The 23,753-nt window shown below is 37.7% G+C and overlaps 1 protein-coding gene across 1 annotated transcript; it reads left to right on the forward strand.

Annotated features, from left to right (window-relative positions):
* On the forward strand, positions 1–22,994 carry OSTM1 (osteoclastogenesis associated transmembrane protein 1). The gene is made up of 6 exons (XM_079780840.1): positions 1–490; positions 6,651–6,765; positions 14,375–14,472; positions 16,669–16,836; positions 19,003–19,168; positions 20,874–22,994. The coding sequence occupies exons 1-6, from the start codon at positions 89–91 to the stop codon at positions 20,927–20,929; spliced, it is 1,005 nt and encodes a 334-aa protein (XP_079636966.1). The 5' UTR covers positions 1–88; the 3' UTR covers positions 20,930–22,994.
* The last annotated feature ends 759 nt before the right edge of the window (positions 22,995–23,753 follow it).

The raw sequence follows: 23,753 nt of genomic DNA on the forward strand, positions 1-23,753 counted from the left end.
CCAAGGAAACCGGAAGCAGCGGCGGTCGGCGGCGCCGGCTCGGAGTGGAGCGTCGGCGGCGAGCGCCCTGGGGTGGGGGAACCCCGCGATGGATCCCGACGCGACGGTTCCGCGGCGGAGTTCGTTGCCGCTGCCGGGGCTGCTGCTGGTGCCGCTGCTGTGGTCGGGGCTGGCTCTGGGCACGCTCGCCGTGGACGGCAGCCCCCGCAGGGTCCTGTACGACCTCCTGTCGGAGCAGCAGTTGCTGGAAGTGGAGGACTTGTCTCTGACCCTGCTGCGGGGAGGAAGGCTAGGGCCGCAGTCCCTGCCCCCGGACCTGCCAGATCTGGATCCCGAGTGCCGGGACCTGCTGCTGGACTTCGCCAACAGCAGCGCGGAGCTGACGGGGTGTCTGGTGCGCGGCGCCCGGCCGGTGCGCCTCTGCCAGACCTGCTACCCCCTCTTCCAACAGGTGGCCAGCAAGATGGACAACATCAGCCGAGCCGTGGGGGTATGTAGGGGAGCACACTGGGACCTCTGGCGTGAGGGTGGGCAAAGGAGGGCGGGATGAGGCTACCTCGGGGGTTGGGGGCGGGGCTCAGTTTTCCCATCTGTGAGAAAAAGGGGTTGGACTAGGACTGTCGAGTTTGAGCATCAAAAAAGTGGATGGCGTTTTAGGGCTTGGGCTTGAATTTTTGCCTCCGTAGCTGCTGTTGGGCATCCTCTTGGTACATACTGTGTACAGACAGATATCACTAGTTCTCTTGAGGCTCCTCCACCCCTCACCCGAGCTTTTTCCTTTCCTTCTCCTCCTTTACTCCCTTCCCCAAACTCCGCCACAGCTTCCCATTTGCACCTGGAGTCCCCAGGAAGGACCCCGCCTCCCCTGAAATCCGAAGTGGAGTGGGGAAGCTGTAGTGGTTAGGAGCTTGGAGTTTGTAGCCAGAATTGTTCAGACCCCCCCACTTTATAGAAGTTTGTCCTTGTATTGTTTTAGAGTCTCAGTTTCCTCCTCTTATTAGCCCTGTCCTCCGCGCAAGTTGCATTCTTTGTGCTTGTTTTCTCACCTGTAAGATGGGGATAAAAAGAACTGTTAGAATATTGGCACATAGTAATTGTTCTTAGTAAATGGGAGCTAAAATTTTAGAAAACAGTAAATTTACCTCCCATTCTTGGTACCCTTAGAGCTTTTCTGGTCATGTGGTGCTATAAAGGACTTAAAAAAAGAAAGCCCTGGCTTGTTTGGCTCGGTGGTTAGAGCGGTTGGTAGAGCCTTGGCCCGCTGACCGAAGGATCTGGGTTCGATTCCCTGTCCAGGGCATGTACCTGGGTTGCAGGCCCGATCCCGACCTGAGGTCGAGGCGTGCACAAGAGGAAACCCATCGATGTCTCTAGCTCTCGTCCCTCCTCCCTCCCTTCCACTCTCTCTAAGAATCAATGGGAAAAATATCCTCGCGTGAGGATTAATAACAACAAAAAGACACAGAAGATACCTTCCTGTTCCTAGGAACCTTATATTAAAGATCTAGAGTCGGAAAGGATTAGAGTGGCAAGGGCTGGTGGGAGTCACGAGGTGTGGGTCGGATATGCCTTGTAAAGGAAAAACATGAATAACGGATTGTGGAGTGGGGAAGTTTCTCTGGTATTGAGAGCACAAGTAGTCTCATGAAAATGTGGTTGGAATTATTTCATAAATCGTAGTTGGTTTGGAAAAATACGTACTTGTATATAGTTACATCTTGTTTTAAGTCAGCCTGATATCACTTAACATAAAATCTATTTTTTAATATAAAGAGGGGATTTATTGCATTAAATAAACCCTGCGGTCAATCTTTCTGTAAAGAGCTAGTTTTCAAAGTAGTTTAAATAAATTTAGGTTTACATGCAATATTTTTCAGGCATACTTCTACTGGGTATGGCAAGGGGGATATATATATATATATCTCACTATGATTTAAAAATAAAGCCCCCAAGACTTATCCCCGTAAATAGGGTATTATATGGCATCATATTCTGTTTTGAGCAAAGGTGAGTTGTTTTATGGCCAGAATGACTGTGATCATGATGCAAAGCTTGGGTCTTTTAAGGCAGCAAAAGCTTTTTTCATTTGTGCAGATACTGTGGAATTAAGACCAGGTTAAATAATTACTGCAAACTCTAGTACAATATTAGGGCATCACACAATCTGTACATATTTCCGCATGAATTGCCCTTCCCAGTGTGGAGGTGGCAAACACTTCCTTCTCCTTTGTGCCTCTCAGATTCCACCAGTGACCTGGGCACCCGGCTCGCCTCACCCTTGTGTGAAAGGAAGAGGGTAAAGAGATGAGAAAAGGCAGAAAACCCTTTCCCCAATCTGCATTTCCTCTCCAACTCATTCTAGACTTTTCTAGTGCAGTTTGGGATTATGGATTTATAATGCAAATAATCTGCTTGGTTGTTTACTTTTTGCCAAACGGGCATGATGAAAATGGATGGTTGGGTTTATTGTGGTTAGGGTTCTGCTAAGTGGTTATGAGTATTTGAGTATTAATATTTTTAAATACAAACTAAGGGCCAGTGTTTTTTGGTCACTTACTAGGTGTTGGGAATATAAAGATATAATACAAAGTTTCCTTCCCAAAGGAATCTCTGTTCAGATGAGGAACCTAGGCATATATAGATGGATATTAAGGTTTAAGAAACAGCCTCAGAGTGATTATGTAACTTATCCAAAGCCATGTAGTGGAAGAGGCTGGGTTTGAATTCAGAAGGATACCACTACATAGAGTTGTTATAAGGATTAAGTAAGTCATGCATTTGGAGCATTGAGAATCATTACATCATAATGATTCTCAGTGAGTACATCATTATCATTGGGATTATTCATCACTTCCCTTCCATTTCCATGGTTGCCACCATCTTTTCATCATATCTGAACTATGGAAATGTTCTCTGCCTCCTCACCCTACATATTATAACCTAGAGACCTATGTTCTCCAAACTCTGCTTTTCATGTCACTGTCCGCAAATTTTTTTTTGAATTTCTCATTGTCTGAATCTCTTGACCCTCAAGACTCTTCATAACCTTTCCCTAAATTGACCCTCAGCTGTCTCTACTCCATTTACTGTATTTTCCAGCGTATAAGACGTCTTTCTAACCCAGGAAAATCTTCTCAAAAGTTGGGGGTCGTCTTATACACCGGGGTGTCGTCTTATAGGGCGGGTGCTGAAACTTCCAAGCCAGACTGGAGAATCTGCAGTTGCTGCATACGGTGGGGGGAGCTCAAAAACGGCCGCACTCCATTCATTTCAATGGAGCCGGATGGAGACCGCAAGTGTCTCCGATCGGCTCCTTTTTGTGCCACATACCGTCTCCATCCGGCTCCATTGAAATGAATGGAGATGCAGCTGCGGCCGTTTTTGAGCCCCCCCTCCCCCCCACTGTATGCGGCGACCGTATGAAAGCAGCAAGGGCGGCACTGTACAAGTACGGTAGAAGAAAATCCACTCACCAGGATTCGTGGAAAGAAGTGACTTAACTCGGTCGGGATGACAAGGTGAGGGGGCGCCTCACTGGGAAGGTGTAAGTGAAGGGCGGAGCAAGCTGCAGGCGTCCAGGACTCCCGGGGTATGGAAAAAAGAGAGAGCTGTGCCCAGAAAAACATGCCTCTTTCACCTGTCTGGCCTGCCCTTGTATCCTATTACCATACCTCCTTCTCTGCCTCTCAGATCTCGCTCCTGAGGACTGCAGTGAAGCAGCGTTGCTAACTCGCCAGGGACTTGCCTGGCACTTGCTCTCTCTCTGTTGTTTGTTATCTTCCTCCTATCATCATCAGTTCCAGTTTGGTTGACAGCTTAGAAAACAAACAGCATGGCAGCTCCCATGGGTTTATTGTCTTATCCTTCCTTTCAGCTTTAGAGTGAATTAGGAAAAGTTTAATCCACTTGCACTGTTTTATGTTTACATGTTTGATGACAAACAGCCTTATGTTTATAAGTGACAGTTTTCCTCCTAAGTACCTGCATGTCATAAGCATTTGAATTAAAATTACCATATTGAAATCAAATCTGATGTTTTTTTAATTTTTATTTGGTGTGCGTTGGAAGAGGGGTAGTCTTATATGGCGAGTATATCCCAAACTCTATATTTTAACTGGAAAAGTTGGGGGTCGTCTTATACGCCCAGTCGTCTTATACGCCGGAAAATACGGTAGCTATATTAGCCTACTGCATACTTCCTGAATACCATGTAATCATTCCATTTTCACCATTGATCATTTTATTCTCCTAATTTAGAATCCTCTTTATTTTTTCAGTATAGGGCTTAGTTCAAATCTCACTTCCTAATTTCTCCCAACTACACAGATTCTTCCTCAACTGAACTATCCCACACATTGGCCCCTTATACAGACTAAGCTGTATGGATTTAAAAAATATATGTTTTTATTGATTTTAGAGAGAGGAAGGAAGAGGGAGAGAGAGATAGAAACATCAGTGATGAGAGAGAATCATTGATCAACTGCCTCCTGCGTGCCTCCTACTGGGGATAGGGCCCACAACCCTGGGCATATGCCCTAACCCTGAATCAAACTGTGACCTCCTGGTTCATGGGTCAACACTCAACCACTGAGCCACACCAACAGGGCTATATTAATTTCTTTGTTGTTACTAATCCTCACCCGAGGATATTTTTCCATTGATTTTTAGAGAGAGTGGAAGGGAGAGGGAGAGACAGAGAGAAACATTAATGTGAGAGAGACACATTGATTGGTTGCCTCCCACACGAGTCCCAACCAGGGCCAGGGATTGAGCCTGCAACCAAGGTACGTGCCCTTGACCAGAATCTAACCCGGGACCCTTAAGTCCAAGGACTGACGCTCTATCCACTGAGCCAAACCAGCTAAGGCTGTATTGATTTTTTAAATAGCCAGGCATCTGCTTATGAAGCTTCAACTCATGTAACTGATTACACCTAGCCAACTATACCCACCTAGAGCATTTCAGGTTGGCAGCAAGGTAGCTAGGTGAGAGAGCATATATCAGTTACTTACTAGGTGTCAAGTGATTAACGTATGTTATGTAAGACTCATGATTATGAAACTGAACCTCTGAGAGGTTACCGCAGCTGCTCAAGATTGTCAGCTAGTGACTGAGACTTGTCTGACTCCTTAGGCTATGTTGTAATATTTAAGAAGTGATAATAGAAATTTTCTTCTATGGCTGATATTGCTCTGAAAGCAGTTTCAATAAAGGAGCTTTTAAAATGCTTTCTTTAATTCACTATTTTAAAAGCAAGCATTTATTTGGATGTATCTTTTAATGAGATGGCAAAACTAAGCCTCAGCGAGGGTAACCATACTAAAATAAACATTAGATACTAGAGGCCTGGTGCATGGATTCGTGCACCGGTGGGGTCCCTCAGCCTGGCCTGTGGGGATCAGGCCAAAACCGGCTCTCCAACATCCCTCAAGGGGTCCTGGATTGCGAGAGGGTACAGGCCAGGCCAAGAGACCCCTCTGTTGCACGATCTGGGCCGGGGAGGGACCACAGGAGGGCTCCAGGGCGTGTCCTGCTCATCTTGCCCAGTCCCGATGGGCCAGACCCCAGCAGCAAGCTAATCTACTGGTTGGAGCATCTTCCCCTGGTGGTCAGTGTGTGTCATAGCAATTGGTTGAACGGTTGGACACTTAGCATATTAGGCTTTTATTATATAGGATTTCAAAGCAAGAATTCTGCCCTTATGTCCTTCCCTCTTTTCTCATCCCCACATGGTCGATCAATTCTTTTCTAGAGTTATCAGTCTTTCTCTTTTATTACTTATCACACTATTTAATCCCTTATCTTTATGTATCTGGGGAGGTTCTTGAAGCCTAGTGCTGATGGCATTCCCTTATACTTTTGTATCCTCAAAACACCAGGATTTTTATAGTGTTTAGTAAGTACTAGGAGTTCATTAACTTTGAAAAAATGAAGGGTCATCAGGACTCAGTTCCTTGCTTGGGGCAAAAAGGAAGGGAAATATATAATGATCAAATAATTTAGGAACTTGGACTTATTATTTGCATAGCGTGAATTTCGTTATTAAAGTGATCTGTGGGAAGAAAGCATATTTTTTTATCTGGGTTTAAACTTTGGGTACAAACTGGATGTGTCACATTTTCTTGTGGATTATAAGATTTTGAACCAAAAATCACCTAGAAGATGAAACTAAATGTTTTGTGATAATTTATCCACCAGAGTAAAAAAGTTATGTAAATAATATATATTCATTGTAGAAAAATTTAGACAGTGTGAAAGAGGCAAAAAAAAAAAAAAAAATCAGCATATTTCCATTCTGCCCACATAACCACTGCTACATTTTGTGAACAACTTGCCAGAATTTTTTCCTATGCACAAAAAGTTAAGAAATATGACATGCATGCAATTTGGGCCTAAATTGTTGACACTTATTTAAGAACAAAGATTTTCTTCCCTTGCAAATGAACCTGGTATCAACAAATGTTAGCTGCTATTGTTTAATTACAATTGTTATTATTAATGACATTACTTGAATATATCAAATAAAATGTTAAAATGCTTAGAATAAATATTTTAATTTTAAAAGGTGTTTCTTTGTTTTTTTGGTCTCAAGTTGTTTGGAAGCTCTTAAAAATACTCACGTTGTATTTTTCTTTTCTTTTTTGTTACAGAATACTTCAGAGAGTCACAGTTGTGCCAGAAGTCTCTTAATGGCAGATAGAATGCAAATAGTTGTGATTCTGTCTGAGTTCTTTAATTCCACATGGCAGAAGGCAAATTGTGCAAGTAAGTAATTCTTTCATGTTCATGTTGCAGTTACAGTTCAATAATATAGAGTTAGATTTTAATGAACCTTGAAATCTTTGAATCTATGGAATACTTTTTATTACTATGTTTAATGAACTGTGATTGGAATTGGGGTTTATTAATGGGAACCACTTGGGCACATACTGAAAGGCAGAAAAGTAGCAGTTACCAGCATGAGCTTTGCAGTCAGAGAGATCTGGGTTTGATTCTAAATTTTGGCACTTATTAGCCATAACGTACTAGCTGCCAGACTTTGGGCGTGTAACTTTGCCTCTTGGGATTTCAGTTTCCTTATCTTTAAATTGATGGTAATAATGGAACCTACGTTATACCATTGTCTTGAGGATTAAATGAGATCATTTGTGTAAAGTACTTAACTCAGTACCTGACACATAGTTAATGTTCAAGAAATGTTAACTGTTTAGTAATAATTATGATATTACTGAAAGATGCTAAAGTCTTCTCTTTACCTTTGTACATAAAAGAAAACCCATTTCTTACATATCTAGCCATTGTTTATGAAATCATTTGCCTATAGAAATATGTAAAAGAATAACCCAACAAGGAAAAGCTGGAGTTCATCAACATAAAACCAGTATTACATGAAATGTTATAGAGTTTACTTTAAGAAGAAGAAAAATATATATAAAAATATGAACAATAAAATGGCAATAAATACATATTTATTAACAAATGAATCTAAAAAAAAAAAAATGAAGAAGCCGAAGCCGAACAGAAACAGACTCATAGATACAGAGAACATTTTAACAGCTACCAGATGGGAAGGGGGTTGAAGGGATGGGTGAAAAAGGTGAAGGGATTAAGAAGAACAAATTGGTTGTTACAGAACAGTCATGGGGATGTAAAGTACAGCACAGGGAATATAGTCAATAGTATCCTAATAACTCTGCCTGGTGTCAGATGGGTATGAGATTTATCAGGTTGATCAATCACTTAGAAAGTTATATAATGTCTAATCATTGGGGCGAACACCTGAAGGTATAATGTATGTCAACTATAATTGAAAAATGATTGAAAAAGAAATATGGAAAAGAATACAAGGAGGGTTTGCGGGGGTAAGAGATCAACCGAAGGACTTGTATGCGTGCATGTAAGCATAACCCATGGACGCAAGACACTGGGAGGAGGGTGAGGGCATGTGCTGGGGGGTAGGGAAGGCTGGGGGAAGGTCAATTGGGAAAAAAAAAGATGAAACATATGTACTACTATTTGTAATACTTTAAACAATAAAAAAAAGTTAGGAAAAAAAAGAATACAAGGGATATTTATTCTTTTAATGTAATGGAAGAAGGCAATCATATCACACTAATTTTAAACAAATTGTGCCCAATCAGAAGTTTTTCTAGGATGTTGTCATTTTGTATTGTAGGGGACCAAAATATACTACCCCAAAATATAACTATAAGAGACCAGATCAGCCGAAACCGGTTTGGCTCAGTGGATAGAGCGTCGGCCTGCGGACTCAAGGGTCCCAGGTTCGATTCCGGTCAAGGGCATGTACCTTAGTTGCGGGCACATCCCCAGTAGGGGGTGTGCAAGAGGCAGCTGATCGATGTTTCTCTCTCATTGATGTTTCTAACTCTCTATCCCTCTCTCTTCCTCTCTGTAAAAAATCAATAAAATATATTAAAAAAAAAAAAAAGAGACCAGATCATGCCACCCCAAAATATGCCCCTTTGGCATAAGGATTATTTTGAGCTAATTATTTTGAGAAACAGCAGAAACAGGAGAAACTCTGAAAATAGTAGAAGTAACATTTTGTAAGGGAAATTTGTATTTATAAAATCTTCATTTGTGAGAGTGTTTCTATATATTCCAGGAAGAGCTCAACTCTTTCAATTCACATTACAAATAATATGGAAACTAGTTCTTGTGGAAAATGACTGCTAAGAAGTAAAGAAAATATATCTACTAATTCTCCTGTGCAGAACTTTGAAGCTGTTATCAGAAGTGCATTGTGGACATAAGGATAGTTTTGTTATTGAGATGCTTCTTGGTTGTCTGATGCATGTGACAGTTGAATAACTAGCAGAATGACCAGATTTGATGAGACCATGGATTGTTTTATGGTTAAGTGTTTTCGTTCTTTGGTATTTTTCTCTTTCAACTTTATTGAGATATAATTGACATATAACATTGTGTAAGTTTAAGGTATATAATGTGTTGATTTGATACACTTATATGTTGCAAATGATTACCACTGTAGTGTTATGTTACACCTCCATCACATGACATAATTACCATTTCTTTTTTGTGGTGAGAACATTTAAGATTTAATCTCTTAGCAACTTTCAAGTACTTAATCCAGTATTGTTAACTATAATTACTACATCAGATTCCCAAAACTTTCTCATAACTGGAAGCTTGTATCCTTTGACCAACATCTCCCCATTTCTCCCACCCCCAACCCCTGGCAATCACCATTCTCCTCTCTGTTTTTATGTGTTCAGCTCACAGTTGACTGTATGTCAGGGTTTATTTCTGGACTCTTGATTCTCTTCCATTGATTTCCTTTCTGGTGATAAGTGTCAATCTTCCCCAAGTTGATCAAACTCCCAGGGAAGGGATTTATGACAATTGAGTTTCTTTTGGAGGATCTGTCTTTAGGCAAATAAGGGGAATCACAAAAAGGTTCTCTCTGCATCTGCTGTTTTAAGTACCTTCAGCTCAAAATAATTCTTATGGCAAAGAGGTATATTTTATGTGTATTTTTAAAAAAAATATATTTCTTTATTGATTTCAGAGAGGAAGGGAAAGGAGAGAGAGATAGAAACATCAATGATGAGAGAGAATCATTGACCGGCTGCCTCCTGCACACCCCCCCACTGGGGATCGAGCCCGCAACCCAGGCATGTGCCCTTGGCCGGAATCGAACCTGGGACCCCTCAGTCCGCAGGCTGACGCTCTATCCACTGAGCCAAGCCGGCCAGGGCAAAGAGGTATATTTTAGAAAGGTATATTCTGATACCCTTCACATATTATATCTTGATTCTTTAAAAATCAATAATAAAACTTAATGGTTAACCTGAAGGTCAATTAACCAGGACCTCTTTTCCCCATATTTTATCTATATGGTAATATATATACTAAGCACTAGACTCACTCATCTGTATCTTATAATTTAAAATGTCTTAGTTTTCATACTTATTAAACTTACGTTGTCCAGGTACAAAGTTTCCTTAGTTTATACCATATTTTCTGAAGCTTGCCCTGTTTTTCAGAAATTGGTGATTGTCTCTATTGTTTCCTATAAAACTAGTTTTGAAAAACAGCAGATATCTTTATACAAATTCCTATTAGATGCCAAATACTTTACGAAAGATGTATAATTCCTACTATGATAATTCAGTAGGTTTCCATGAAGGTCTTCACTTGAATTGTTAACATCTTTAAGAATGCCTTTTGAGCTGATGCTTCAACCCTCACTGAGAAAGAAGCTATGCTAATGTGACCTTGATGAGGCTGCATTGATTATCTGAGATGAGGAAAATTTATAATGACCACTTCATTTAGTGCTTATAGGAAGCTTTATTATCATTAATATTCCTTAACTTAATAATTAAAATATATAGCCTCTCACTGTTTATAACTTCATGTTCCCAGTTCCTATAAAAGGATAAAAGGAATTTTCCTGGAGTTCCTTTATTTTAAATCAGAAAGTCAGGGCTCTTTAATAATGAAGACATTTTTAGCCTCATTATATAAATGAAATTCTTTATGCTGTATAATGCCACTGTTTAATGATCACTAAAACATTTGATGATACTGCATTAATACAGTATATAACAAGATGTCCAGTCTATATAACTAGCTTTTATTTAATGTTCCAGTTATTTTAAGGGAAGAGGAATGGCTGTCAGTGAAATAGAAGAGATTAACTTCTTTGTTCAGAGAGCTTCCTTTGTAAATCACTTTTTTCTTTTGTTTGCCTTTTTTAATTCTACAAATTACTTTTTTATAAAGAAATTTACATACTTTGTTGGAAGAAATTAGCATTGCTCTCAATTATTCATGTACTACTTTTGTAGGCAACACAGGATGGACACACACTCATCTATCCCTATATTATGTATGTCAGTTGCCATGGCATGGCTCATTATAACACAGATGTACAATTGCCATGGATGCAATTGTATTCCCTGTACAGGAAAACCTGTTCAATCTGGTTTGCCCAATATACTAATATTCTGCATATTTGTTATTGTGTTTCTTTTTATTTATATGTACTCTGCCTCATGCTTAAAATGATTCAAGGCAACTTTGTGATGACGTTAAACCAGAATTAAGGGGGGGGGCTTATGTTATATTTTAAAGAATTCAGTATGTGAACTTTCTGAAAGCTGACGGATGGAGTAAAATTTTTAAATAGTAAAGAAAATGTGGCATAATTAAGAAGATACTTAATTGAGGGTCTGGAAGGTATATTTTATATTTCAATGCCTTACTAATTTGATGTATGATTCCCCAGTGTGCCACTTTGTTTCTCTGGCTATTTGCTAATTTATGAAGTGATCCCTCAGATTTTTAAATGATAATGTGAACAGTTAGAAAGAAATTCACATTCTTGAGAAGAAAAAGCTGCAGGGAATATAGAGAGAGTAAGTGAGCTGAGAGAAGGAAAGACTGTAGAAATAGGTTCACTAGCAGGGCCTTATTACACAAGGTGCAGACCAACCCGTGTACCTGGGGGATTGTGTGAGGGGTGAACGGGGCCCAATTCCAGCTCAGCCTCTGGAAGCAGGAGTGTTGGTGTGTGTGTGTGTGTGTGTGTGTGTGTGTGTGTGTGTGTGTGTGTGTGTGTTTGTTTGGTAATTAGTTTACCCACAGGGGATGTCTTTAAAATTTGCACAAAGAAGTCTTAATTGCTATCGATGACCCATTCACCAGGTTTAGGTTTGTATCTCAGGCACCAACACTGATCATTTGGTAGTGACCGAATCTCTGCATGGTGTAATACATCTATGGGCAGTGGAGGGAGGAGTGGTGGCAGGTATTTTTTTTTGACTCTGAGTATTGAACTTTAATGGTTAGAATTTCTATGTAAATATTTAATTATTTTTTAGTGTTTGAAGGTGCAGGCTCAGGAATCAGACTGAGTAGAAATTTCAAGTTTTCACTTAACAGTTTTGTGACTTTGGGCAACTTCCTTAATTCCTCTAAGCCCCAGTTCCTTATTTAGAAAATGGAGATAGTGATAGTTCTTGCCTCATGGGATTGTTGTAAGAATGAAATGGGCGGAAAAAAGTGTTTAAAGAACAAGCATAGCACAAGTACTCAGTTAATGTTAGCTTTCATTGTAATGATTGTTGTTTATCATACTACATGCATATCTCATAGTGTGTCATATCCTAGTGTCTACTGTAGGGAAGGAAAACATCTTTTTCCTCTGTTTTAGGTTTTCTGGTTGAGACTTTGTAAATTAGACTGGCCAAAGACAGGTTAACAAGAGAAAAACAAACAGAAGTTTTTAACATATGTATTGCACTGGTATACATGGGAGCCCCCAATGATGAGTAACCCAAAGGGATGGTTAGAGTTTGGGTTTATATGCCATCTTACGCTAATGAAAGAAAAGGGACTTGGGGCTTCTGGGTGGAGGAGACAAGTTATGGGAGGGTGACCAGGAAAGGTATGGTAAACAAGGGTTGTATAGTAAGGCTCGTTACAGAGATTGAAGTTGGTGCCTCTCCATTGGTAAGAGTTGTTGAGTCCTCTTCTTCCTTTTACATGATAGGCAAACATCTTTGCAAATGGAAATTTCCTTTATAAATATTTACAAAATAAAAACTTGTGCCCTGCTTTTAGAGTTTTCTTGCATCTGCTGGTTATCAATGGCCTTTAGCTCAAAATAATCCATATGCTATAGAGGCTTATTTTGAGGTGGCATAGTCTGGTCCCCTTCACTGCCTACTCAGTCTCTATTATCCATTGAATTCTTTCATTTGCATTGCCACCTTTCTCTTGGATAATTGCAATAGCCTCCTATCCTGTCTCTCCATTCCCAGTTGAGAGCTATCATAATAGGTGGCCCTGAGGGGGTATATAATACAGCTACCAGTTAAAATTAAGGGGGGCAAGAGTGGGGTTGATTGCTACAGAATAGAAAACAGTGGGAACATCCTTTGTAGAGTAATTGGTAGTGCATCTATAAGGATTGTTTTGTGAATTAGAATTTGAATTGTGAATTAGAAGTTTACTGTAACTTTAGAATTTTCTAAAATAATATTCTACAACCAGAATTAGAGTTAAGAAAGTAAATGGCGTCTGTCCAGGGTTGAAAATGTTTGTATGTGCAACACAAAGAGGATCAGGATTCTAGGAGGGGTGAAATTGAAACTGCTGACCATGAGTTCTAGGATGTGAAGCTAGGCACTTGAACCTACCAGATGAGAGGGTAAACTGAGAACACGGAGAGGTAAAAGCAAAGTGAGGGTAAAGAATAGGTTTATTGAAGAAGGGAGAATAGGTAAATTGGGCTACATTCAACATAGAACACAATTAAAAGGAATGAACTTGAGCTAATGCTAAGCAAGGGAAGCAAGTTGCAGAGGAATATCATTTGTGTGAGATTTTTTAAAACATGTAAACAGTTAGGTATATTTTTTCTCCCCCATGTTTTACTTGAAGCCTCTTTATCAGTATTTCAGGCAAAATTCCCACCAGCTTGTTTCTGTTCTCCCAAAGGGCATATGAAAAAATGTTACCATGTTAGATGCAACAAATGACCCACTAGTGACGATGAGACACAGACCTACTAAATTAGATACAGAAAAGGATAAAAAAGGAGATGAATTTAGGTAAAATTAATTTTTAGGATAAACAGTCTTATGCCTAAACAGGACTAAATCCTCCTACTAAGGCAGCATTTGATAACGGATGGTCATAATTAAGATGTTGCGCTGACAAAAATTGATTGGTATATTGTTTTTTATAAAGAAAGAATATGGGATTATTTTAAGATTTTCATGAAAATGGTTATTATATAAAAAACTAGAGGCTTGTTGCACAAAGAGATTTGTGCAATAGGCCTTCCTTCCCTTGGCTTCCACCACCGGTTTTCCTCCGGCACCCGGGACCCAGGCCTTCGCTCCGGCTAGAGTCTGCCATCTTCGTCTTCGCTGCAGACTCTGGCCAGAGTCTGCCGTCTTCCAGGCAGACTCCAGAGTCTGCAGTCTTGTCTTTGCTGTGGCACTCTGTTCCTGTAGATCCCTTCGCCCCCTGCCCTCCCTCTCATAGCAGGCGTCCTGCCCCACCTGGCCACTCCACTCCGCACCTGGACAGCCACTATCTTTGGCCTTCTAATTTGCATACTCACTCTGATTGGCTGTGGGCGGAGCGGAGGTACGGTCAATTTACATGTTTGTCTATTATTAGGTAAGATAACTTTTGGAAACTAAAAGGGGTAAACTTTATGTATATGGGAAACTCCCTTATATGGAACACTTTAAGCTTGTTTAAAAAGAATTATTATAGTGTGAAACAAGATGATAGCTTGAGGGAGAGAAATGGCAATATATAATTGTTGCTTGAGATATATTAATATACTTTTTTGCATTTTTTTTGACAGATTGCTTAACGAACAAAAGTGAAGAATTATCAATTAGCACGTTAAACTTCTTCAATCAATTTAATAACACCTTGACCTGCTTTGAGCATAACCTTCAGGTATTTTATATCTGATACTTGAAATTAAAATGAATAAAAAATAATTCCAACTCTTATGGCATTAGTCTATACACACAATACAGTGGACCTAGATGTCTGCTAAGTTCTTCCATTACTAGCCCTTAGGCAAATCACAGAAACTTTAGTTTTCTTTTTTCTACCTCGGGGATAGCAAGATCTACCCAGCCTACCTTCAAGTATTTTGTAGTGAGGATCCAGTGAGATAATGAACATGAACACATTAACTGAGTCGTGTGATTGTTTAACTTAAACGTAATGTTGTTCTATTGGACAGTAATTGACTTTGACATTGTGCAGTACAGTATTTTGCAATGCATACGATTCTGTGTGTCTATAGGAAGCTTATTCTTTGCGTCAGTATTCACTTACATATATTTTACCTACTTAAAAAGGCACTGTTTAGTTGGTAACTTTGAGTATTGAATTAATAATATAAAAGGTAGCCTTCAAGAAACCTGCCCTAGTGGTTTTCAGTTTGTCCTACTCTGATCCCTGAATGTTGGTATTGGAACCTCCTTGATGGGGGTGAGGATGAGATTAGAACTCTGATAAAATTATAGTTTTGAAACTCCCTTAACAAGTAAATAATCCTCACAAGTAGATGTAAACATATTTAGGATATAGATATGTATGATTTCCTCATGATAACACAGAATTATGAATTTTCCTGACAATGATAAAAATTGTGTTCTGAAAGATGTTAGTAGATGGCCTTTGTACTAATACGGTTGGGAAATGCTTTACTACAGGACTTCACAATTATAGTGGAGTAATGTGTGTTGTAAAACTCGAAACCGTAAATTTTGTATATCAAACCTATTTACCCAGAAACTCTTTGCTTTAAGAGATTAGTATTCAGATGAATGCATTTTAGGGAAATTAGCATTTCTCCTGGCATGTTAGTTGCAAATATTTTTCCTAGTTTGTTTTTTGTCTTTTTTTTTTTTTTTTTAGCAAAGATGGAAATTTATTGAAGAACGAGTACAGACTCCTATGTGGGGAGAGGGAAAGAGAGTCCCACAGAACAGACTCCCACGTGGGGAGGGGGAAAGGGTCTCCTGTTTTTTGTCTTTTTATTGTGCTTTTTGTTATGTATAAATTTTAAAGTTAGATTTATAAATTTTTTAAATGGTTTGCAGATTTTGTGTCACACTAGAAGGCCTTTTCCCACTTTGAGATTATTTTTTAAAATTCTCTTATGATTTCCTTTAGTACCTTTGTGGTTTTTATAGCTATTTTAAAATATATGTGCATTTAAAATTTTAATATAAATGCCTAAATTACACTCTCCCATCAAGGGTCTGTGCTCAGTTTTTGATTGAACACTTTTAGCTAAATGCACAGTTGTTCTGTGAAAAAGAGGCAATGGGCCATTTCTTGTGACAGAACTAGAGTCTTAGTTTCTCTGTCAGATAGATGGTGAGTGAGGCTAACGTTATGGGGGCTGTATCATGTTAAATCCTCTTATTAGTCCTTTCTCTTTCATTCTGATATTCAGTTAACATAGCATTTCTCCAGGCCACAAGGTGAAGAATAAAGTGAACTGACTCTTTAGAAAACACAGCATTAGTCCTAAGTAGAAAAGACTGAGATTCACTAACATACTATCTTGTATGTTATATCCATTACCTTCATTTTAGGTTAAAGAATTCTTTGGTGTTAGTCCCTTTTTGTTGAGTAGAAGGACCTGGATTATAAACCTTGGGGTAAGAGGATCGTGTGGGATGTAGTTTTAGTGACTTTTCCTTTCCCATTAATGAAGTCCTCTCTGTTGAAGTCAGCACAGGCAAGCTCATATTTTATTTATGTGGTGAAAGTAGGATACATAAGAGCAAATGTAAAATAATAAGATAATTTAGGAAATTTTTGTTGTCCTCAGTTAACAGAGGGTAGTGCAGTGGTTTTCAGAATTTAGAGGTAACTGGAAAGTGCCAAAATATTTTGCTTTGTGCTTTATATGCCAGGTTTCTAATCCTTGGGACCTATAATACAGGTAGTGTAGTCCTCCATTGTAGATGATAAAACGGAGACTCAGAGTGATTTAGTGACCTGCTCAACATCATAGCTCAGCACTTAACATACTCTGTTATTTCCTGTTTTCTAGGAAGGCAAATAGCTTACATTAAAGAGACGTAATGTTTATTGTATGTATTACATGTGCCTTTGACATTTTAGGAGAGCATACACAGTCTTCTGCAGTTAAGAAATTATTCAGAAGTATGCAAAAACTGTCGCAATGCATACAAAACTCTGAGTAGTATGTACAGTGAAATGCAAAAAAGGAATGAACATGAGAATAAGGCTGAACCTGGAACACATTTATGCATTGATGTGGAAGATGCAGTAAGTACTTGCTTCTAATAAGATACATATTTTACAGTGTTGTTGACTATGCCTTCAGTATTATTACCCCTTTCAGAGGTATATTGGAATCTTCATATTCTGTCTTCAACCAGAAATAACTAATTATAAAGCAGTAAAGTTTTAGAATATCCTTATCTGTCAAACTAAAATGGAAATCAATCAGGTCTTCAGAACTGAGTTGATACTTGGATACATTTTGATTTTTAAGTTTGATAATGTGTATCATTTTCTGAGTTGTGTGGGCTTTGTTATGTGTTTACATTTCAGTTTCTTATTCATGTGTTGCTGATTCAAGAACTTTTGCTGTCATGTGTTTCTGAAGCCATTCCTCAATTAGTTCCTATCCCATTGCTTTATTTCTTTATATCTATTACTATCTGAAAATTTTCTTTACTTATTTATAGTCTGTCTTCCCCCACTAAAATACAGGCCATATGAGGATAAAAGGACCTCATGCCCCTTTTTGTTTTCTGTTTAGTATTTAGAACAGGGTCTAGCATATAACAGGCCCTTAGTAATATGTATCGATGGAATGAATGGTCAACAAAAAAGCTTTTTCGCCATTGTATAGCCTGCCTTTTTATGGGAATATGATGTCTTGAGTATTGAGGCATTAGAGGAAAGTGAGTAATTACTGGCTAAATGTAGAGAACTCAGGGTCAAAATTGATAAACTTAATGGTTGAGAATGATGAATATGAATTATCATAGCAGCTCAGAGTTAACTATAGTGGATCAATAATATTCAGGATGGCAAAAAGCATTTCAAGTAGATGCACCCTGGGGATTTTTGTGGGTTTTTTTTACTGCTTTATTACCAATGTCTGGAATAGTACCTGGTTTCTTTCTTTCTTTTTTAAATATATATTTTTATTGATTTCAGAGAGGAAGGGAGAGGAAAAGAGAGATAGAAACATCAGTGATGAGAGAGAATCATTGATTGGCTGCCTCCTGCACGCTCCCTACTGGGGATTGAGCCTGCAACCCAGGCATGTGCCCTTGACCAAAATCGAATCCAGGACCCTTTAGTCCCATAGGCTGATGCTCTATCCACTGAGCAAAACTGGCTAGGGCAGTGCCTGGTTTCTTGTAGCCTCTCAATAAGTAATAAATAGAAGTTTTTAAAACAATAATCTATTTCATTGTTTTTAAAATAAAGAAGAAAAATGAATATTGGTTCTGTGACATAAGTGGAATTACACAAGAAATCAACATGACCACCTATTTTAGAACATGCTTCTTGTAATAAGCAAAACTTACAGTAAACATATAATGTATTATTTGTAAACCGTACCTCAAGTAAACAAAATCCAGAGAAGAACAGTTTTTTACATTAAATTTGATAGTTTCCTTATATTATCAGACAGACAGAAATCAAGAGCTCAGTGAAAGTAAGATATTGCTGCCCCTAACTTGTATCTATTGTATGCTACTAAATAAGATATTATTGTCTAAGAAAGTTTCCATGACTCATTGGGTATTATGTACTTAAACAAATATATTTGCCATGAATATGAACCTTTTATATACCTCAGATAAAATATTAAGCATTTCATAAACAGAAGCCCTATAAAGTTGATATTTTTATTTTCATCTAAAAATACTGCAACAAGATTAGAGATTACATATGTTAACAGGAAAAAAAATTTTTCCTGCCCCACTCCCCGCATTTTATTGAGGTATAATTGACAAAATTATAATATAATTAAAGTGTATAACGTGATGATTTGACATGTATACACTGTGAAAGGATTCCCATAGTCGAGTTAATTAACACATCTATCACATCATATAGTTACCCTTTTAAATCTTTTTTAATGAATGAAGCATGGTCTTACGATATTCTTATTGATACAAGTTATCTGTTTCAACTCTGTGAAAGGTCAACATTATTTGGACATTAGGACATTATTTTGAACTTAGAATATGAAACTTTTGTATGGATATAAATTTGTACAATGACTAATTGTGAACCACCTTATTTCCTGGCAAAAGATATTATACTCAATGATCCATAGATTTTTTTTTTTACCATGTATATTTAGTTTAAATTCTAAGTGTTTGTTTAGTTATTAACCAAATAATTGTATGAAATTGAAGACAAACCAAATATAAAATAGAGTAATATTATTTGTTATTTTTCCAGATGAACATTACTCGAAAACTTTGGAGTCGAACTTTCAATTGTTCGGTCCCTTGCAGTGATACTGTGCCTGTAATCGCTGTTTCTGTGTTCATCCTTTTTCTACCTGTGGTCTTCTACCTTAGTAGCTTTCTTCATTCAGAACAAAAGAAACGAAAACTCATTCTACGTAAGTGTCTTTTTATAATTGTTCATTTATTTAGTTAAAAACCTGTATTTTAAAAATTTAGGCCTGGCCTGGCCAGCATGGCTCAGTGGTTGAGCATTGACCTATGAACCAAGTGGTCACATCTTGATTCCCAATCAGGACACATGCCCAGGTTGTGTGCTTGATTCCCAGTAGGGGGCATGCAGGAGGCAGCCAATAATTTATTCTCTTTCATCGTTGATGTTTCTCTCTCTCCCTCTCCTTTCCTCTCTGAAGTCAATAAAAATATATTTTAAAAATAAAAATTTAGGCCTGTTTTAAAAATGATATATACTCTGAGAACTCAAAAGTTTATTAGCCTTAGACAATTCTTTACTTCAAATTTCACAATTATGCTTACTAATGAAAGAGATGTATAAGAAATTTGTAAGTGTAGATGATCAAAAGTCAACATACAGTATCTTTCAGATGCTGTAATTGAAAAAGCTAGATTCCCTGGAATAAGGCTGGCAACAGTGGAGGAATAAGCAACAAAGATGTTGAAGACGTACATGGCCACAGTGGGGAGACAGAGACAGCTCTTCGGCCCACGGGAGCCATGGCAGAGCACCGGGAAGTGCAGCTGGCGAGGATAAACCATAGCTCACACTCAGTTCGTTTCTGAACAAATTGAAATTGCAGTTGCAAGAACATTACTTGACATATAACATGTGCTCGATTCAAATTAATACCTTTCCTTGGTTCCCTTCAAATAGGGCAGAGCAGAAAAAGCACTAACTAGAAGATCCCATTTAGCTGAAGAAAAGTGCCTCTAAGTCTCTTGAGATGCTTGTTTATTATCAGAATGAAAGTAAGAGCGTCTCTTTCAGTAATTTTAGTTTATAAAAAGAAAATGTTTTTTAGGGAAAAAAGTTAGGCTCCTTCCCCCCCCCCTCTCCCCCCCCCCCCCCGCTCTTTACACTATTCTAACACCCCCTATCCCCTCTTTCCCTCTGGTAATCTCCGTACTATTGTCTGTGCCTATGAACTGAATTATTATTTTTTTAATCCTCACCTGAGGGTATTTTTTTCCATTACTTTTTAGAGAGAGTGAAATGGAGGGAGGGAGGGAGGGAGGGAGGGAGAGAGAGAGAGAGAGAGAGAGAGAGGGAGAGAGAGAGAGAGAGAGAGAAAGACAGAGAGAGAAGCATGGAGGTGAGAGACATCAATTGGTTGCCTCCCGCAAGCTCTCCCACCAGGGCTGGGAATCAAACCTGCAACCGAGGTACGTGTCCTTGACCGAAAAATCTAACCCTCCACCCTTTGGGCTGACTCTCTCAACTACTGAGCCAAACTGGCCAGGGCTGAACTGAATTCTTTTAAGAGAAATTTATATTTGGATTTCTAACTTAGAGTTTTGAATATGTAATTTTATTATACTTTATAGTACTTCCATTTGTGAGTACTTTCACCTGTATTACATATTTAAGATTGTGATGCTCAATATGTTATAAATTATGTCTGTTTTACTTGGTACTGCTTCTAACAAAGTTATGTTTTTTGAGTTTGATAGAAAAAAATAGACTTAGGTTTTAATTCTTAGAAGATTGAACCTATTTTTATTCAAATATAAATTAATAGATGAGTACTATATTTTTAAAAAATACTATAGTTTACATTAAAACAATGAATAATCATGTTCAGAGAATTAAGTTCAAGTTAAATTTAATATTTTTGATTTATATAGCCAAACGTTTCAAGTCCAGTACCAGCTTTGCAAACTTTCAAGAAAATTTAAACTGAAACCTACAAAATGGAGACTTAACATCATATCCCATGGATGAATGGTGAAAGATACAGCTTGGTCCAAAAGAAGATAAAGTTCTTAAGAAATTCAAGGACTTCCGATTTATTTTTAAAAATAAGAATTTTCGATTTTTCTTTCCTTTTCCACCCCCTTTTTAAGGTTTTGGGTATTTTTAATTTACAGGCATAGCAGTGTTGTCTATTTTAAAGTGTATTTATTATAATAACAAAAGATGCAAGGACAATCTTTGTTTTATTTTGTAGGCATATTACTATTTGAGACTTCTGGTATCTTATTAACAATATCTCAAGTAGCAAAATTTTTGAAAACCAACATTTAAAAATTAATCAGTTATAGTAAAGACTTTGAAAAAGAAAATATACTTGCCAAAAAGTAGCAGGTCCAAAGATTAATTTACATTACCATGGCAGTATTATTGTTACATATATATTAAATATGTCATACGTTACAAATAATAAGTAATTCATTCTCTAGTTTTCTTAAAGTCATTTTTGAAACCACTAATTATAGACCTCCCTAATAATTTTTAAAAGTGGGAAGACCCATTACATTTATCTTTGTAAAAAGATTTATGGTAACTGGTTTCTTACTTGACTTTTTTAATACTATTTTACACCTTATTTTTGCCTTTATTTCATAAGTAATTTGAAATCATTGGACTGCTTTATTATATTCAGGGCAAGATGGATTCTTTTTATACCAGGGATTTTGCATTGTGAATTACATTAAGTTATTTGACAATTTATAATTTATTACTACTTTAAGTCAAATGTAGCATTATCACACTGTATTTAAATTGTGACTTTTTAATGGAGATTTTCTTAGAATATATGGGGATTTTTGGAAGGGAGATACAGGAAGAGTAAAAAGAAGCTTAAGATTCAGACAATAGACAGGGACCTGAGGGGATGCTCACAATAAGACCACTAAATGGTTTACTAGTATACTAGGGACATGAGTCAGAATGAGCCTTATATAGAAAGCAGTTAAGATGATGCTTATTTTTTTCTAAATTATTTAAATCAGATAAAAATGATATGATTGATATGAAGTCAAATATTTCACTCTCAGAAAACATTCTATTTAGAATGTTTCTATCTTTTTTAAAAAGCTTCATTTCTGAATTGTTTACAATTTTTCCCCTCAGGTTTTTAGTGTTAGGTATTTCATTTGTTAATTCCTACTTACTTTCTTGGTGGAAACAGGCTTTGTATTAAAATGAGTTTGGTTAAATGTTACAAGAATTTTAATATCTTCGTGTACTGTAAAATACTCTGTAGAGAGACAAGAAGGTGTTTTTGTTTTTAAATGTTTACCATATAGGCAGAGTGAAAGAAAAGGCTCATCTTTGGATATGTAACATATCCACAAGCTGTAACAGTTTTTCTAGTCTGCTGTGATCCATTAAAAATGTGCTGGGTTTGTTCTGTTGTTACTGTTCCCGCTGCTGATACTAATAGCACTATTATGATTTGAAGCATATAGTTGAGGGCCATTGAAAGCAATCTTTCATTAATGCAGATAAAGCCAGTTTACATGTGCAAAGGTACAAAATGGCAGATTCGATTCTATAAGTAGTGACTCTGAGCACTTTTGAATATTATGTATTTCTAAAAACCATCGCTTTTGGAAATGTTTGCTAATAAGCACTTTAAAAAAGAAAAGGCAGCCTTTACTATTTTTCTGGTTGAGTCATTGCTCTTTAGAAGTAGCATCAGAAAGAGATGTATTAAGTACTATACTAAAGGGTGTAAATATTTCATTTTTTAGTCATATTGAAAAATTCTTTGCATAGTTCTGAATTCTTAGACACATAGCATACGTGTGTACAAGAACATCTTTAGTTTTTTTTGACACTTTGAAATAAAGAAAGTAGCTTAAGGAAATTGCAGTGCCATATTTGATTTTTTAAAATTTCTTTTTAAAATTTGAGCTGTAATTAAACATCACATTTCAGTTTTTCAGGTATTGAGTTTAAATATCTACTTTAAAGTACCATCTGTCTTATAATTTTGCTGCAAATAAAAATGTACTTTTGGATTTTGTTGTTTTTGTTGGATTTGAGAAGTAGGAATAGCATCCGCTACCTTAAAGTATAACTCTAAATCAAGAAATAACACCAGGGCATAGTTGGTAAATATTACTTCCAATGGGACCAGTATTTTGATTCTTTTAAAAAAATATGTTTTTATTGATTTTAGAGAGAGAGGAAGGGAGAGGGAGAGAGCGAGAGAAACATTAATGAGAGAAACATCAAAATCGATCGGCTGCCTCCTGCACCCCCCTTGCTGGGGCTTGAGGCTGAAACCCAGGCATGTGCCTTGACTGGGAGAACTGGGACCTCCTGGTACATGAATTGATGCTCAACCACTGAGCCACACTGGCCAGGTGGGACCGGTATTTTGTAATGTTTCATGGATGAGCTCTACTTTTTACTGCAATATACTCCTTATAAAATGAAATGTTTTCCCAGAACAACATTGCAGTTGGGTTGCATTTCTGACCCAACTACAGGTATATAATAGGCATCACCAGCAATGAATTGTGAATGCAAAAATATAATAGTAATCTATGTAGCATTTTGTTTACTATTTTTTCACATTCCATATTATTCTGTATTAGTTTCAGGTGTACAACATAGTGGTTAGACAATCATACACTTTACAGAGTGGTCTCCCTGATATTTCAAGTACCCCTGACCCCCCCGGCCCATGCATAGCTATTACAATATTATTTTTCCACCATTGACCTCGTTCTGGCCACTCCCACCCCCAGCACATGCCCTCACCCAATTAGTGT

Source organism: Cnephaeus nilssonii (genome assembly GCF_951640355.1).
Source record: "Cnephaeus nilssonii genome assembly, chromosome: 9".
In the NCBI taxonomy this organism is placed as follows: Eukaryota; Metazoa; Chordata; class Mammalia; order Chiroptera; family Vespertilionidae; genus Cnephaeus; species Cnephaeus nilssonii.

Bases quoted from the DNA above. Each gene is read 5' to 3' on its own strand.
- OSTM1 (XM_079780840.1), top strand. From the start codon at position 89: ATGGATCCCGACGCGACGGTTCCGCGGCGGAGTTCGTTGCCGCTGCCG. The intron at 491-6,650 runs GTATGTAGGGGA...TTTTTGTTACAG, and splicing joins ACATCAGCCGAGCCGTGGGG to AATACTTCAGAGAGTCACAG. The intron at 16,837-19,002 runs GTAAGTACTTGC...TTATTTTTCCAG, and splicing joins GCATTGATGTGGAAGATGCA to ATGAACATTACTCGAAAACT.